The sequence below is a fragment of the Tricharina praecox genome (genome assembly GCF_024521635.1).
Source record: "Tricharina praecox strain CBS 144465 chromosome Unknown BZA05scaffold_9, whole genome shotgun sequence".
NCBI lineage: Eukaryota > Fungi > Ascomycota > Pezizomycetes > Pezizales > Pyronemataceae > Tricharina > Tricharina praecox.
In genome coordinates, this window is record NW_026250411.1 from 737,486 (window position 1) to 754,143 (window position 16,658).

General features: G+C 55.4%; 6 protein-coding genes across 6 annotated transcripts; 4 read left to right on the forward strand and 2 right to left on the reverse strand.

The window, feature by feature from the left end:
• Window positions 1-2,596: 2,596 nt before the first annotated feature.
• Window positions 2,597-4,850, forward strand: BZA05DRAFT_417980 (Sodium/hydrogen exchanger family-domain-containing protein; the record flags this gene model as incomplete). Its single annotated transcript, XM_051485485.1, has 6 exons — window positions 2,597-2,669; window positions 2,743-2,772; window positions 2,844-2,993; window positions 3,046-3,179; window positions 3,254-3,773; window positions 3,823-4,850. The coding sequence occupies 6 exons, from the start codon at window positions 2,597-2,599 to the stop codon at window positions 4,848-4,850; spliced, it is 1,935 nt and encodes a 644-aa protein (XP_051340451.1).
• Window positions 4,851-7,010: 2,160 nt separating this feature from the next.
• On the forward strand, window positions 7,011-7,966 carry BZA05DRAFT_395053 (uncharacterized protein). The gene has a single exon (XM_051483398.1). It carries the CDS (start codon window positions 7,138-7,140, stop codon window positions 7,882-7,884), a length of 747 nt encoding a protein of 248 aa, XP_051340452.1. The 5' UTR covers window positions 7,011-7,137; the 3' UTR covers window positions 7,885-7,966.
• Window positions 7,944-8,677, reverse strand: BZA05DRAFT_272352 (uncharacterized protein). Its single transcript, XM_051480249.1, has 3 exons — window positions 8,303-8,677; window positions 8,050-8,238; window positions 7,944-7,966 (listed from the first exon to the last, which is right to left on the reverse strand). Exons 1-2 carry the CDS (start codon window positions 8,645-8,647, stop codon window positions 8,086-8,088), a joined length of 498 nt encoding a protein of 165 aa, XP_051340453.1. The 5' UTR covers window positions 8,648-8,677; the 3' UTR covers window positions 7,944-7,966; window positions 8,050-8,085.
• A 1,168-nt stretch (window positions 8,678-9,845) lies between these two features.
• Window positions 9,846-12,122, forward strand: BZA05DRAFT_372189 (uncharacterized protein). Its single transcript, XM_051481701.1, has 3 exons — window positions 9,846-10,083; window positions 10,136-11,738; window positions 11,797-12,122. The coding sequence occupies exons 1-3, from the start codon at window positions 10,026-10,028 to the stop codon at window positions 11,921-11,923; spliced, it is 1,788 nt and encodes a 595-aa protein (XP_051340454.1). The 5' UTR covers window positions 9,846-10,025; the 3' UTR covers window positions 11,924-12,122.
• A 563-nt stretch (window positions 12,123-12,685) lies between these two features.
• On the reverse strand, window positions 12,686-13,757 carry BZA05DRAFT_272453 (uncharacterized protein). Its single transcript, XM_051480252.1, has one exon. It carries the CDS (start codon window positions 13,474-13,476, stop codon window positions 12,919-12,921), a length of 558 nt encoding a protein of 185 aa, XP_051340455.1. The 5' UTR covers window positions 13,477-13,757; the 3' UTR covers window positions 12,686-12,918.
• Window positions 13,468-16,657, forward strand: BZA05DRAFT_272441 (uncharacterized protein). Its single transcript, XM_051480251.1, has 4 exons — window positions 13,468-13,937; window positions 14,029-14,634; window positions 14,697-15,506; window positions 15,559-16,657. Exons 1-4 carry the CDS (start codon window positions 13,563-13,565, stop codon window positions 16,390-16,392), a joined length of 2,625 nt encoding a protein of 874 aa, XP_051340456.1. The 5' UTR covers window positions 13,468-13,562; the 3' UTR covers window positions 16,393-16,657.
• The last annotated feature ends 1 nt before the right edge of the window (window position 16,658 follows it).

Sequence of the window (16,658 nt, forward strand, 5' to 3'; positions counted from 1 at the left end):
ACCCGAATCCGGTGAGATTGGAGACGAGGCACGCCGCTTCCGCTTCTTCGCGGTTGGCGTTACCGTAGCTTGATGATTCTCCTCTTGTAAGACCGTAGTCTTCCTGGCCGAGTTCCGTAACGAATATCTAGGCTCAACTTCAACTTTTGGAGCCGGCGTTGAGGTCGGCGCCTTTCGTGGAGTACGAGTCCTTTGTGGAGTGGAGACCACGGCCTGGATTTGACTGCTACGACGCTCTGGTTCGTGTGCGCTGAGGGGCGGCGTGGGTAAAGTGTCATCGTTGTCGCCGGATGTTGAAGTTTTGAGAGGGGTGAGGGAGGGCTTGTGTTTTTCGTCAGGAGGATTTGTGTCGGGTTGCTGAGATTTTTAGCTATGGAGATCGGGATCAATCTGGAATGGAAACGTACGGGAAACTTGCAGTCGAGCTCGGCAGCCTGGACGTTGGTATCGCGCTTCACATATCCAGTGTCCTCTGGTATGGAATCTGGGTCTTCACTGACGTACTTCAGCTCCTTTGTATCCTCCGACATGGAATCTTGCGTGTCGTGCAATTTTTCCTCTACCGTGACAGACGGGTTCAAAGAACTTTCGACTGGTCCGGGGATGTGGTCATGTTCCATTTCTTCAGTTCTCTCGACCGTGGGAGGCGTGTCGGTGTGCGGCTTTGTACTAGTTGTGAAAGCGTTGTCTTGGTTTGACTCCGTCTCCGTCGTGGGTTTATCCTCGCTGAGCTCCTCCTCTTCCGGAGTAAGAGCTTTCTTGTCGGCCGTTTCGCCATCGATTGCAACTTGCTCATCGCGCACTTGCACTTCTACACCCAGAGTTCTGTCCGGTGGTGTGGGAGCCGTAACTTCGATATTGACCGTAGTATCTAGGACCGCATCGGTAGAAACTTCGTTGTGCTCGCCTTCGCTGCCAATAGTGGTGGTCTCTTCGGTCTCGCTCCCCTCCATCACCACGTCCTCGCTCCCAGGGGTAGCTGCGTTCGCATACTCTTCGTCCGCCTGCCCCTCCTCCTGGATCTGCTGGCTCTTCTCCCCACTCTTCCGCGCCTCCTCCTCCAGCTTCCGCTTCTCCCACCGTTGCCTCAACCTCTCGCGATCGCGCTTCCTCCTGCGAACGATGATGCCAGGAGCGCCGTTGGAAGGCGTGCGCGCGTTGAATCTTGCCATTATCTGTCTCGTTCACACTTTCTCTGCGTGTGTTTGTTGTCAATCCTTTCCTCACGAGGGTACGGTAGTTGAGCGAAAAATACGAATGAAAAAGGCTTGCTTTTTAACTGGTCGAGCAAAGAGACAGTAAACAGCACTTCTTCACCAGCGCGGGGTGCACACTGCAGTGACGTGCATGGATTGAGTTTTGTCACTTGTGGCATCGGGGAAGTTGCCTTTCCTTCCTTGCTTGGTCGTACAGGTTCAAAGCTGGTATTTGGTGGCGCTATAACTAGCGGGAGGTGCCGCGGCTCGCGCTGTCCTGCGTCACTGGATCGATGAGAAGAATGAGAAGGACCAAGGCTTGATGCTCGGGCTTAGAGGTCAACGGCTCTTAGATCGTCGGAATTACTCAGTTTAGCGGGGCGGCTGGGATGGAGAGCTTTCGACCGGGAGAATGCCAGTCTTCCGCTCGCTGGACGCTGGTAGCAAGGCTCCGCGGATTGTCCTGACGCCCTGATGTCACTCCCGCCACCCAGAAGTTTCAAAAAGCTCTAGTACGAGCGTGTACAAACAATCGAAGGGACAGGAATGGGGGTTGTAAACTGCATCATCGGTAGCCGGCGGTTTGGTTGGGGTCAGCGACGGGATGAGGACTTCCCTCTGCCGGGATCAGACGGACTGCCGGGATCAGACGGACGGACGGGAGAGATCTCGATTGTGGGCGGACTTCAGTGCGCGTAGGTACACTCCACCAGGTACTTTACACGTACTCCATAGACGCCATAGACGCCACCGGAGTGATAGCTCATGATCGCATGCAACCGGACCCACCAGCACTTTACTTGCAGTCAGGCCCCAGCCAGTCCCCCAGTAACCCCCCGCGATCCACTATATCATTCTCCTCCATATCTTCCTAGAACGGATTGCAGTGCGTCACATAGGAAAGAAACAATCCGGCAGAAACTCACCGAATGTTCTAATTCTGTAGCCGGGTAATTACAGTGCGACATCGAGCAAGGCACGCGCTCCCTCGGCGGTCAGCAGGGCTCGCTGTCCTCTGCCTCCAACTTCACAGGGAAAAGAACGCAAGACACAAAAGTCATCCTCCGATCCATCCACTCGTTGTTTCCCACCAAACATCCCCTCCCTCCATGCCTGCCATAGCGTCAAAATAAACAATATACTCTGTCTGCTATACTTCTCTACCGAAAAGCAGGAAAAAAGCTACACGTGCAAGCTCCGTCCGTGATTTAAGGTGAAGGTGTCAACACGTTGCCGCCAGCTTGCTTGCAGATGATCATAATCCTTCGTTCCCGGGTTTCCATCTGAACGACGACGACCGACAACGACACCACAAGATACCTAGCATATCCACCCGCTGCTCGTTCCAGCCCCGCATTGATCCCCACAATCGCGTCTACCTGCCGGGCATACTGGCCGCCATGCCCATCGCCGCCACGACCGTAGCTACGCAGATGGCCACCTTGGCTACACAAGGAGCCTACGCACTGCTGAGTACGGGCGCCCCTCCCCCTCTATCTGCACGTGCGCAGCTCTCTAATGGGGGTTGAAAGCTAACAGACCGCAGAACGAGAAGCCGAAGAACCGGATACGGATGGTACGCCCTCCTCCTCCCCCGTCTGCCCGCCGTACCACCTCCGCGACTGACGAGCCGAAACTACCCTACAGAACCGAAAGATGTCGAGCAGTCGGAGATGCTCGCGTCGTGGGCGCTGTTCATCCAGGTGTCGCTGGTGCTGTTGGCGCTGTTTTTCAGCTACTATCTGCAGCTTAAGAAGATTCAGGCGGTGCATGAGACTGTTGTTTCGATCTTTGCGGGTATGCGATACATGTGTGTAGGTTGAGGGGAAGGGTCGCTGACAGGCGGTAGGAATGTTTGTCGGCTTGATTATTCGGGTTACTCCTGGAGAGTATCTGCAGAGTCTCGTCAAGTTCGACTACCAGATCTTCTTCAACGTTTTGCTGCCGCCTATCATTCTGAACTCGGGATATGAATTGCACCAGGTGCGTTGTATCTGTGCGCGCTGAAGGTGGAGGAACGGGGGAGTGAAGTGGTTGCTGACGGCGACGGTGCGCAGGCAAACTTCTTTCGGAATATAGGCTCGATATTGACGTTCGCTTTCGCCGGGACGTTTATCTCGGCGTGGACACTCGGAATCATCATCTACATCTGGTCGCTGACGCCGTTTGAAGCGCTCAACATCACCTTTGTCGAGGCGATAAGCGTGGGTGCAACCCTTTCGGCCACGGATCCGGTCACAATTCTGGCGATCTTCAACGCGTATAAGGTCGATCCGAAGCTGTATACTGTCATCTTTGGAGAGAGCATTCTGAACGATGCGGTGGCTATCGTCATGTTCGAGACGGCCCGACACTTCCATGGTGCGGAACAGGCTACCATAGGGAGTCTGTTTAAGGCCATTGGTGTCTTCTTCGTGGTGTTCACTGTCAGTTTGCTGATTGGCGTGCTCGTCGGCATTGGAACGGCGCTGTTGTTGAAACATACATACATGCGGCGCTTCCCGGGGATTGAGAGTTGTTTCATCCTGTTGGTTGCATACGCATCGTACTTGTTCTCCAACGGCTGCAGCATGTCTGGTATGCATATATCACATCCTCTATCATACAGCCCAGCTGACATCCCTAGGAATTGTCTCTCTACTGTTCTGCGGCATCACGCTGAAGCACTACGCCTACTACAACATGTCACGGCGCACACAGCTGACGACGAAATACCTGTTCCAAGTGCTTGCGCAGCTCTCTGAGAACTTCATCTTCATCTACCTAGGGCTCTCCCTCTTCACCGAAACGAAACTCGTCTTCCGACCCGTCCTGATCCTTGTAGTCACCATCGGAATCTGTGTCGCCCGTTGGGCTGCCGTCTTCCCACTATCAAAGCTCATCAACCTCGTAATCCGCAAACGCGCACAAGCGCGCGGAAAGCCCGGCGCCGAGGAGCTCCCCCACAGTTACCAAGCTATGCTCTTCTGGGCCGGACTCCGCGGGGCAGTTGGTGTCGCGCTCGCAGCCGGCTTCACAGGCGATAACGGCAACTCCCTGCGCGCCACGGTCCTGGTCGTGGTCGTCCTCACCGTTATCGTCTTCGGCGGGACAACCGCACGCATGCTTGAGATTCTTGGGATCAGAACCGGCTGCGTTGAGGAACCAGATTCCGACGACGAGTTCGACATCGAGTCCACTGGGCGCTTCTACAAGTCCAACCCGAACGGCTTCGACGGCTTTGGCAACACCCCCGCCGTTGCGCTTGGCGACGTGGGAGCGGGCGGGTACGCTTCCGGTCAGCAGCGGCCGTCGCCCTCGGGCCGCACCCCGTCGGAACGACGCGCGAACGTCAACACCGACTTCCTGGCCGAGGAATCGGACGCCGAAAGCGACGCGAGCGATCTTCCGCCGCCTGCGGCGGCGAGGAGAAATACCCTCTTGGCCTCCACCCCGCCAGTGCTCGAGGACATCGGCAGCGGAAGCAGCAGCAGCAATACTCCCCAGCCACAGGGCGCGCTCAGTCAACTCAGCGGGATATTCTCCGGCACGAGCGATGATCAGGCCGAGTGGTTCCGGAAGCTCGACGAGGGGTTTATCAAGCCGAAGCTACTGCTGGATCAAGGCGGGCGTGCAGGGGGTGGGGGGAGTGGGAGTGGCGGAAATGGGCTATGAGAAGGAGGGAAACGGAGGATTGTACTTTAGGTATGCTAGGTTTCTGGGTTTTCGAGGGATAGACGATGCATGAATGTTTTTTTTGTTTCATTATTCGCAACCAGACGATGGCGAAGCGCACTTGTCCCGGTACCTATCCTGTCTAGAGTAATCCAGATAGCTGACCTTACCTCCCCCATCATCCGCTTGAGCACCGCAACGGTGTACCTAGATCGCACCAAGGAAGGGAAGGTACACGATAGTGAAAAACTGCATGAAATCCACCTGTCCCGTCCCTTCTCGTCCGCCAACCTCTCCGCCGCCTCTACCGCCCCTTTGTCCAGCTGGTCCAGGAACTCGCCAATGTCCCTACCCAGCTCCAGGTCCATGTTCCGCAAATTAGGCACTCGGCCTCGTCCTGTTGCGCCGTTTGGGTCTGTCGTCCTCATGCATCCGCTCAACCTCTTGCCGCAGTGTCCCTTCGCTCCCCCCACCAGGCACTGCGGTAAATTGCTCTCGGATCCTGCATGATGATGATACTTCAAGGAGGGGTGACAGTCTGTGGTTGCCATTGCCGCCACCATATACTTTACACACAACAACTGTGCATGATCCCCGACGCCTATCACAGTCAATCGCCACGATACCTACATCATGGATCAGACAACCAGGCCTCCTGTTTCCATACGCTCATCACCGCACCCAGTCCCACGTAACGCGACGCAAATACCTCTCCCTAACGCCGATTCCTGCCACGTCTTCACAGTTCCGAGTTCCCGGTGTTTCCTACCACATACCGCGCCCCACCATGGTCCATGACAAGCTACAGCCTACAGGCTACATCCAGCGCCCAATCTCACACCAATCACCGCGCACCGCGCCCCCACCGCGCCCCCAGCACAGCACAGCCAGCACAGCCCACTCGCAGTCTCGCACATGACCACGCGAGCGTCTCGCGTTCGCCGAGAAGCTCGAAGCTTATCCCACTTACAAGTTCCCACTTCCACTTCCCACTGCCCACTTCCCACTGCCCACTGCCCACTGCCCACTTATCACTTTCCGCAAGTGGATGGGTGGTTGCAATTTCCAGGATCGCGATGACTCTTACAGTCCCCCCATCTGTGACTCACGACCAAGCAATCTAACCCTTGCAGCAAGGAACGAAACACCATAGCCCTCAATGCCTGCCTGCCTGCCTGACGAATTTTTTGCGCGACGCGACAGGACACGACGCGACGCGGGGGCCGGCCGACACGGACGCGGACGCGAGCGCGACGAGGGACGGAGTCAATCAATCGAGAATCCAATATACGCATGGAGAGTGGGGATGTATATAAGACGGCGTGTTCGCCAGCTGGGTGGCGGTGTTCGGAATCACCAGTCCAGCAGAAACAATCTCGAGATATCTATCTACTATATCTACAGTATACTAAAGCCAATCACGAAAAATGGCTCGCACCACTCGCAGCAGCACGCGCAGCGCCAAGCCCGCCCGCTCCGCGCAAGCACAAGCACAAGCACAAACGAAGCCTTCGGCGGTGGAATACCAGGCCCTGGCGCTCCTCGACGAGACGCGGGAGGACCTCGGGTCTAGTATCGACGATGACTCCGGCGACGATAAGGACTTGCCCTTGGCTATTGTAATTACCCTTCTCATTCTTCTTCTCCTGCCAGACAGACAAGACATTGAGATTGGGACTGAAACTGACATCCACAGAACGGCATCGCCCCGAGAACGGCGCTGAAGCCCGGCGCAACGCACCAGCGTGGCGCATACACTATCGAGAACCGCGGCGGCAGGTATACATGCAGCTGCGCGGGCTTTGGATGGGGGCGCTTGGTGGCCGGCGCGAAGGCGACGACGTGTGCGCACCTGGTACTGCTGCTGGGCGGGAAGTATGAAGAGGCGCGGGCGAGGGCGGGGCTGGGTGAGGGTGTGCATGAGGATGAGGATGAGGAGATGGAGGATGCGGATGCGGAGGAGGAGGAGGAGGAGGAGGAGGAGGAGGAGGAGGAGGAGGAGGAGGAAGAGGTTGTTGCGCCGAAGAGGAAGGCGAAGGCCACGGCTGCGGCTGCGGCTACGCAAAAGAAGCGGAAGGCCCCCCCGGTCGTGGACGACGACGAAGAGGACGACGAGGAAGATGCCGCCCCCGCCGCTGCAACTCCCGCCGCCGCCTCACCCTCACCCGCCAAACGAGCGCGAGTCGCCCGCGCCCCCGCCGCCAAGCCCGCCGCCAACGGCGTGTTCAAGCCGCTCCTGGCGCACAAGTGGGATCTCGACACGGGGATCGATCCGGCGGGCTGGCTGATGTCGGAGAAGCTCGACGGGGTGCGAGCGATTTGGCACGGCGACAAGGGAGTGTTCCTCAGCCGCGAAGGCAACCCGTTCTACGCGCCCCCGTGGTTCACGAAGCGGTTTCCGCGGGGGAACATCAAGCTCGACGGCGAGCTGTTCACGGTCCGCGGCGGGTTCCAGGACTGCGTCAGTATTGTCCGCGCGCACAACCGTCCGGACCGCTGGAAGTTCTCCGTCAGCTACCAGGTCTTCGATGTCCCCACCATGGCGGACCAGCCGTTCGAGGAGCGCCTGAAGTGGCTTAAGAGAAGGTTTGATGGCGGCAAGGATGCGATCCGCTGGGTCCATGTGCTGCAGCACGAGACGTGCAAGAGCAAGAAGCACCTAATCGACCGGCTCGACGAGGTGTGCGCGAACAAGGGCGAGGGCATGATGCTGCGGCAGGCCGGCAGTCTGTATATCCAGGGCCGCTCGCGGAGTCTGCTCAAAGTCAAGCGGTTCCTGGACGCCGATGCGATTGTGAGAGCGCATGAGGGCGGCTCGGGGAAGAATGTTGGCGTGTGTGGCGCCCTGAGGGTCGAGATGCTCGATGACAAGGGGGATCCCACGGGAAAGCTGTTTAAGGTCGGCAGTGGATTCACCGATGCGCAGAGGAAGGTGCCGCCGAAGATCGGTGCCACTATCATCTATCGCTACCAGGAGTTGAGCAACAGTGGCACGCCGAGGTTCCCGACGTTTGTGGGCGAGAGGGCGGATTAGGTTATTTTGTGCTTGCTTGCTTGATTATGACTTTATATTCTGCTTCTGCTTCTTCTTCTCATTTTGGATGGAATAGGGTCTTCTGGATGTTGTATTAGTATTGCACCTGCTTGCTTGTCATGATGATTGAACAAATGAAGAAAGATATCACACATCAAGTCATACATCAATTCCCACCATGATATGTACCGTTCGTTCGTTTTACTCAGCAATAGGCGTAGCCTCGACAACCCTTCTAATCCCCTCCTTAAACGCCTTCAGCGCGGCCTCTTCCTGCACTTTGATCTCGCGCTCAAACGCCGCCATGCGTTCCTTGGACTTGCGCAAGATCTGTTCGCGCGGTGCCGCAGCTTGCTGTTCCACCCACCCAGTCATTATTTGTCTGTTGCGATTTTCCCAGGATGGGAGAGAGATATACGGTGTGCATTCTCGACCGCAGTCTCAACTTCCTCACTTCCGCCAGCGACGTGCGATCACCATCACCACCCTCTTCCCCTTGTGCAGTAGCCGCAACGGCTTCACGTCGGCGGAACTCACGGATCGTGCCGTCGACGTCGACGCCGATCTCTCTCGAGCGCGTGGAATGAGTGAACAGGGAGTTCTCTTCCAGCAGTTCATCGTGCGCATCCACGAATCCATCCAGCAGGGGCTGTGTGAACTCTGCCGGAGCTGGAAAGAACAGCGGACGGAAGACACCCGGGTACAGGTGTTGCATAGTCACGGAGGTAGCAGGTGGTTGAGAGGAATTTATTATAGACATCATGAAGATATACTGTGACTACAGCAACTAATTTTCCAAATCGTCAGCGGGTGTCCAAGCACAACCCAGTAAAAGCATCAATAGCGATTGCAAAATTGTTGCAGATCAGTACAGCCGGTGTTAATCCCCCTACACTCCGCATCCACGTTCACCTCCGAACCCTCAAAAACAGAGGATCCTTCGGATCCTGCATCAACGCAAGGCCGAACTCCAGACGTCCGACGATACCACGCCGCCCACGCTCATAAATCCAGCCCACCCACACGCCATGCAACCCCCGTTACTCGGCGGCAGGCAGACCAGCAGAGGGGCCGGACATGGTAAAGACCGAACAAGAGAAATGGCGAGCATGGGACTCATTGAATGGATTGACTATTATCATCCTTGCAAGAGGATAGACGAGCAGAAAACGCTGGTGGGGTAAATACCGATTGATGTGAGGCTAGAAAGCGATTTTCTTCTTGAAGTCAGCGAATGTTCTTCTCAACAATCAACGGCAAATGTGGTAGATAGACGACAATTCAGAATAATGTACGTTTGGTATATGGGTATCTTCAGGAATACAGAAGCAGAACTGAAATTTTTGTTTCATCATTATGTCGGGGGGAGGGCAGAGTAATGGATAGAAAGCGGTGAGGAACATACCATCATTAGTCGTCAAAACAGCCGGCGCAAGAAGCAGCAGAATAGCCTTTAAGACGAGTCAGTCAGTAAGTGCGCGATGACATGTCGTGACGATCATTAAAGATGCGGTTTAGATGGTGGATCAGATGGTAGTGCATGTGTTTTCGGTGGCTCATAGAAGTCGCCGGGAAAATCTGTGACAGATTTCTTCATCTCCGGATGGGGAGGAGGGGAAGATGATGGGATGCGGGATGCGATGTGACGCGATGTGAAGACATACCGGCTGTGTTTGATTGAAGGTTTGTTGGTGAAGAAGGCGGACAGAAGAGAAGTGGAGGTGAGGATAAAGAGGAGTGATGTTGGAGTGGTTGAGGTCGAAGTCGATGAAGAAATAAATAGTAGCACAGGCGAGGAAAAAGCGGCCAAATAAAAACGCTAGGGCACATGCGGAGCAGTCAACAGCACAACTGCTGTGGTCCAAATGCAAAGGAACTTCTCGCAGAAGATGCCGAAAGATCTGTCTATATATTGAACAATATCTCCGAGTTCTCTGAAAGAATTGGTGTATGATGCGATACATGACTCCTACGGTGGAGAGATGCGGCCAAGTGAGGGGTGATAAACATTGTGGCCGTAGTGGGTGCTGCCCCGCCAAACACTTGTGCTCACACACAAAGATAGCAGTTGGACCCTTACTCCACTTCCCTTGGTACTTCAGTGATCGCGAGAGGTACCCGGTCCTCGTATACCACTTTCAATGGCCGAAGCAGTCAAGTCAGTCGCCTCTGCAGTGGCAGATATGGTTATCTCCAACGGTACGTTGCTTGACTCATGAGTCACTCACTCACTCGAACTGACTTGTCAAAGTTGTCTACATCGATGAGGACACCGGTGTCGATGCGCCAGAAACCCTCGGCACCAAAGACCTCCCGTTCAAGTCGCTGCTCGGCGCTCTGATCCACTCCTCCGTGAAGGATGCGAGATACGAATCGCGGAAGTCCAAGACCGGCACACCGGAGGAGACCCGCGAAGAGTACAAGCCCGTCGCCAAAGCCGCGCTGAAAAAGGCTACCAACGCGCACTCTGCCCACATCAAGAAGGAAGCAAAGAAGGGCGAGCTTGCTGCGAAGGAAGCCGAGCAGAAGGCGGCGAGGGATGCACAGCTCGAGGCTGCCAAATCGGTCATTATCGTCGAGGATGCCAGCAAGCCTGCGGCCAAGAAGATCAAGATCAGGGACACTACCGCCCACCGCAACACGCGTGTGGCTATCTCTGGATGGGCTCACCGGGTGCGTCACCAGAAGAACATGATCTTCATCACTCTGCGCGATGGAACCGGGCTTCTGCAGTGTATCCTGGCGGATAAGCTCACCGAATCCTACGATGCTATGACTCTCACCAACGAGACCACCCTCACTCTGTACGGAGAGCTCAAGGAATTGCCTGCTGGTGCGCATGCCCCCGGCGGGCACGAGCTCATCGTGGACTACTACAAGATCATTGGGAAGGCGCCAGGAGGAGAAGAGGCGATCACCAACATCGTCGCCCCCGACGCCGACCCCCAGACGAAGTACAACTACAGGCATCTGACCCTCCGTGGTGACACTGCCAGTGCCACCCTCAAGGTTCGCGCTGCTGTCGTCAAGGCGTTCCGTCGAAGTTTCGATGATCTCGGTTTGCTCGAGGTCACTCCCCCGTGCATGGTTCAGACTCAATGCGAGGGAGGTGCCACTCTGTTCGAATTTGACTACTACGGAGAGAAGGCATACCTCACTCAATCTTCGCAGCTTTACCTTGAGACATGTCTGCCCTCGCTCGGTGACGTTTTTTGTATCCAGGAGTCCTTCCGTGCCGAGAAGTCACTTACCAGACGCCACCTCAGTGAATACACTCACATCGAAGGTGAATTGGCTTTCGTCACATTCGACGACCTCCTGAACCACCTTGAAGATCTGGTCTGTCGAACGATCGACACCGTCTGGAACGACCCTCCGACCCGGGCCTTCATCCAGGAGCTCAACGACGACGCCAACAAGGACGAGAAGAAGCGCTTCGAGAAGGGCGAAGTCACTGAGCTCAAGCACTACGAGTTCAAGCCCCCCAGCCGTCCGTTCCGCCGCATGAGGTACTCGGAGGCCATCGAGTGGCTCAACGAGCACGGCATCCCGAACGAAGACGACGAGCCCCACAAGTTCGGCGACGACATTGCCGAGGCCGCTGAGCGCCGCATGACCGATATGCTCAACGAGCCGATCTTCCTCACCCACTTCCCGGTCGAGATCAAGGCCTTCTACATGAAGAAGGACCCGCAAGATCCCAGGGTCACCGAGAGTGTTGACTGCTTGATGCCCGGTGTCGGCGAGATCGTTGGTGGTTCCATGAGGATGGAGGACCTTGAGGAGCTGTTGGATGCGTACAGACGTGTTGGCATTCCCGCGGATCCCTACTACTGGTTCACCGACCAGAGGAAGTAAGTTTCTCGTATTGTCCTTCACATGATGTGTACAGATACTAATCCGCGCAAAAAGGTATGGAACCACGCCCCACGGTGGATACGGTATAGGACTGGAGCGTTTCTTGGCATGGATGTGTGGTCGCTGGACTGTTAAGGAGTGCTCACTTTACCCCCGCTGGATGGGACGCTGCACTCCTTAGCTGGTCATTGGTCATCTAATGGTCATCTAATTGGGCCTGGAGACTCGTCTTCCAATGCTATCTCCGTTCCCGTTCCTTTTCTTGATCCTTTCTTCGTTTCTCATTTTTCCTTTTTCTTGTGTTTTTGTCGAATGGTTGTTTTTCTCTTGGGTGTAGCGGGTGATCGGATCGAAATAGACTTTTTTCTTCTATGCAACAGGTGCCTTTCCATTGCCGGTGCCGTGTCCGGTCAGCTGGCCACTCATCTCATCTGGGTCGTTTCGTTTCCCCATCCCAGGCGGCCTTTACATAAAACCATCACTGTGTCGTGTGGGGTTTCGCTGGCCCCCACAATCACAACACAGCGACAAAGATGCTACCACGACGCCGCTGAGTGCATAACAGAACGAAGCTGCATATACCTTGGTAATTGCCGTGCAAATGGTAACATGTTTCCAAAGCTGGCAGTTCGTCTGATGGATTGAGGGCGACTGGCGGATGCGATACCGATCCTCGATTGATTGCTGCAGAAATGGGTATTTCCCTCATCCCATATCTCCATACTCTACTCTAGAGAATCTTCCCACCAGCCACAAAGCCAGCAGGCGGAAAGATCGAAGCAGGGGATAGATTCCTCGAGGAAGGCAGAATGATCAATGATGTTGAACGTGCCACCTATCTGAGTGTACCCAGAGTACTCCGCATATGTACTCAAGTACCTATCTCCGTACATCGACGGACATGGGCGGGTGCATGCAACACAAGTCGAGTCAAGGCAGGTACGTAACCGCTGGCCCGGGGATCGCTATCGCACCTACCTTTCTTTTTTGCTGTCGGAATACGGCATGATTGTCTACGCGGCATGCGTGCGAGTGATCGGACATGACTCCTCGACGACTTGCCATGGTACTGGCGGACTTCGAATCGTGATCGGCATGTTTGCGACGGTGGCGGTCCGCACGTATGATGATGTCCTGCCAGTCGCTACCCGTGCGAGTGCCTGGCATCCATTTACTCTAGCGTATGGGGCTCCTAGGGAACGTCGGGACTCGGTTGGTTGCTGGGACGGGGACTCTCGAGCCTACAATCACGCGGTGTCCAATTGCACGGGCTCGAGTGGCCAGAGAGCAGTACCGCCGCCCCCTATGCTCACTCGGAGGGTACATTGAGATGACTGATTGTTTTGCGAGTGAGGGTGGTGAGGGTGGTGAGGGGAGGAGTGCTCCGGACGGTTCGTCGGTTTCGGCTTGGCGGCTGCTCAGGCTTCCACAGACCACACCAGAACTCAACGCTGCCGCGTCGTCGCCTCTCACCCAAATTCGTTCGACGGACCGACGACCGACCCCGCGAAAAACACACACGCTCTCCTTCCAAGAGATATCCCGAGATACACATCGCATACCCACACCTACGCACACTCTCGCAACCCACCCTCGCTTTCGCTCTTCGCTCTCTCCTATGGCTTCATAATCCCACACACACTGACAGACATCCCCACGCACACCGTTTGTGTCCTTTCCGCACCACCACCACCACACCACACACCACACACCGCTTGCCAGCACAGACAGCATAGCATCACATCCTGCAAACACTCCCGAAATCCAATCAGATACTTTCCTATCACCACACGCGGGCTCGTCTCCGCCGACTTTTCGCTATGCCCGGAGAACTCCTGGTCCCCGCCGCACCCCCAGCACCAACAGCAACAGCGCCAATGGACGTCGATTCGGCTTCGAACTCCACCTCTACCGCTACCACCACGACCACAATCATGTCGAAATCGCTGCCGTCTAAATCCGGTGCTGACGCAACTGCTGCTACCAAGACTTCGATTACTTCCATAGATCTTTATCTGATATCTGACGAAGACGCGCATTACGAACATGAGATATTGCGCGATCCCTATTCGAGCATCAAACCGTGGCTGCGGTATATCGAGCATAAGGTGCAGACCGGAACCATTCAGGAGCAAGTCTTTGTGTACGAGCGGGCGTGCAAGGCGTTACCGCGGTCTTACAAGATCTGGAAGAAGGTATAAACATCCCTCCCTCTTCCCCCTCCGCCTCGCGGGTGTTTCTTATTCCTGGTGGAGTTTTTTTTTACTTACCCATTTCCATCATTAGTATCTCGACATGCGGGTGAAACATGTCTCCCCCCTCAATCCGGCCAAGTTCAACGAGGAGTACAACAAAGTCAATGACTGCTTCGAGCGCTCCCTGATCCTTCTCAACAAGATGCCACGCATCTGGCTCGACTATCTCACTTTCCTGCTCAAGCAATGCCTGATCTCCAAGACTCGGCGCGCATTCGATCGCGCTCTCCGTGCCCTGCCGCTCTCGCAACACAGCCGGATATGGGAGCTGTACCTTCCGTTCGCCAACTCTGCGTCCGGTGAGACGGCGGTGCGCATCTGGCGGAGATACATGCAGGTGCACCCCGAGGATGCCGAGGAGTTCATTGAGTTGTTGGTCTCGCAGGAGAAGTACGAGGAGGCGGCGGAGAAGTGGATTGAGATTCTGGACAATCCGAGGTTCAAGAGTAAGGAGGCGAAGAGTCACTTCCAGATGTGGAGTGAGCTGTGCGACCTGCTGGTCACCCATGCGCGAGAGATCAAGAGCATCGACGTCGAGAAGATTGTTCGCAGCGGCATCAGCAAGTTCAGCGATCAGCGTGGCAAATTGTGGACCAGCTTGGGGACGTACTGGATCACTAAGGGCGACTTCGAGAGGGTGAGAATCTATCCTCAGGCGTGGAGTGAGCCGTAGGAGTGCGTGCTGACGATCCGGAATAGGCACGCGATGCATTTGAGGAGGGCATCACTACAGTCATGACTGTCCGCGACTTCACGCAGATCTTTGATTCGTATACGGAGTTTGAGGAGTCGGTCATTTCGAGCCTGATGGAGGCTGCCGCAGCACGCCAAGAGAAAGGGAAGCTGGACGAGGATGCCGATTACGACCTGGATATCCGGATGATGCGATTCGAGCAGTTGATGGACCGCCGGCCTTTCCTAGTCAACGATGTCCTTCTGCGGCAAAACCCGAACAACGTCATCGAGTGGGAGAAGCGGGTCGGGCTATGGGGCGACAACAAGCAGGAGGTCGTACAGACGTATACCGATGCCGTGGCTGCCGTCAACCCCAAGAAAGCGGTTGGGCAGTTCCATTCTCTCTGGGCTGGCTACGCCAAGTTCTACGAGAAGCATGGAGATATCAGACAGGCACGGATCATCATGGAGAAGGCTGTTCGTGTGCCCTTCAAGTCCGTGCAGGAGTTGGCCGAGATGTGGATCGAATGGGCTGAGCTGGAGCTGAGGAACGACAACTTTGACGAAGCTGTCAAGATCATGGCCAAGGCCACTCAGGCTCCAAAGAGGAGCATTGTCGACTATTTCGATGAGACCTTGACGCCGCAGCAGCGGGTACACAAAAGTTGGAAGCTGTGGAGTTTCTATGTGGATCTCGTGGAGAGTGTCAGCACTCTCGATGAGACCCGGGCAGTGTACGAGAGGATCTTTGAGCTGCGGATCGCAACACCGCAGACAGTGGTCAACTATGCAAACCTTCTAGAGGAGAACAAATACTTCGAGGAGAGTTTCAAGGTATGTCTTCTACATTCTAGATAGGTAACTAGTGATAGCTAACATACGGTAGATCTACGAGCGGGGACTGGACTTATTCTCTTATCCGGTAGCTTTCGAGTTGTGGAACCTGTATCTCACCAAGGCGGTCAACCGCCAGATCGACATAGAACGTCTACGAGATCTGTTCGAGCAATCCGTCGAGGGCTGTCCTCCAAAGTTCGCAAAGACACTCTACCTCATGTACGGCAACCTCGAGGAGGAGCGCGGACTCGCGCGCCACGCCATGCGGATATACGAGCGCGCCACCCGTGCCGTCTCGGACGAGGATCGCTTCGAGATGTTTGAATTCTACATCACCAAGTCGGCCTCCAACTTCGGGCTCACTTCGACGCGGCCAATTTATGAGCGCGCGATCGAAGCGCTGCCGGACAAGGAAGCCAAGGAGATGTGTCTCAAGTTCGCCGAGATGGAACGACGACTGGGCGAGATCGACCGCGCGCGGGCCATCTACGCGCACGCAAGCCAGTTCTCGGACCCCAGAATCTCCCCCACGTTCTGGGAGAAGTGGGAGAAGTTTGAGATCCAGCACGGAAACGAAGACACCTTCAAGGAGATGCTGCGCATCAAGCGCAGTGTCCAGGCGCAGTACAACACTGATGTCAACTTCATCGCGTCGCAGGCCCTGGCAAGAGGTCAGGCCAAGGGTGGTGAGCCCAGTGGCGACGATCAGGAGAAGAATGATGCGATGGAGGCGTTGGATCGCGAGGCAAGGGCGCCGCAGGGATTCGTGGCCGCATCGACCGGTGCAATCCCCGGGAACATTGATGGTGCATCCGAGACGGCAGCACCCGTGGCAGCAGCACCCGTGAACCCAGATGCTATCGATCTGGAGATGGAGGATTGAACAAATTGAGTCTCCCCTAAGTATTTTGATAAATAGGGCTAGCTATTTTGTTCGGAACAATCTTTTTTTTGTCTGTTTTCATTTGTTTCAGTGGGTTGCTGGCTGTTTTGGAAAGTGGCTTCGTTCGTATCGTATCTTTTTGGGGATTAGGAGTTTTCTATTTTTTTCTCTTTTTTTTGTTTCCTCTCTTTTTTTTCTTTTCCTTATATCACCATCAGCAACCTCATCTGCATGCACCACCAACCTTTCATTTGTTACTGTGCTTT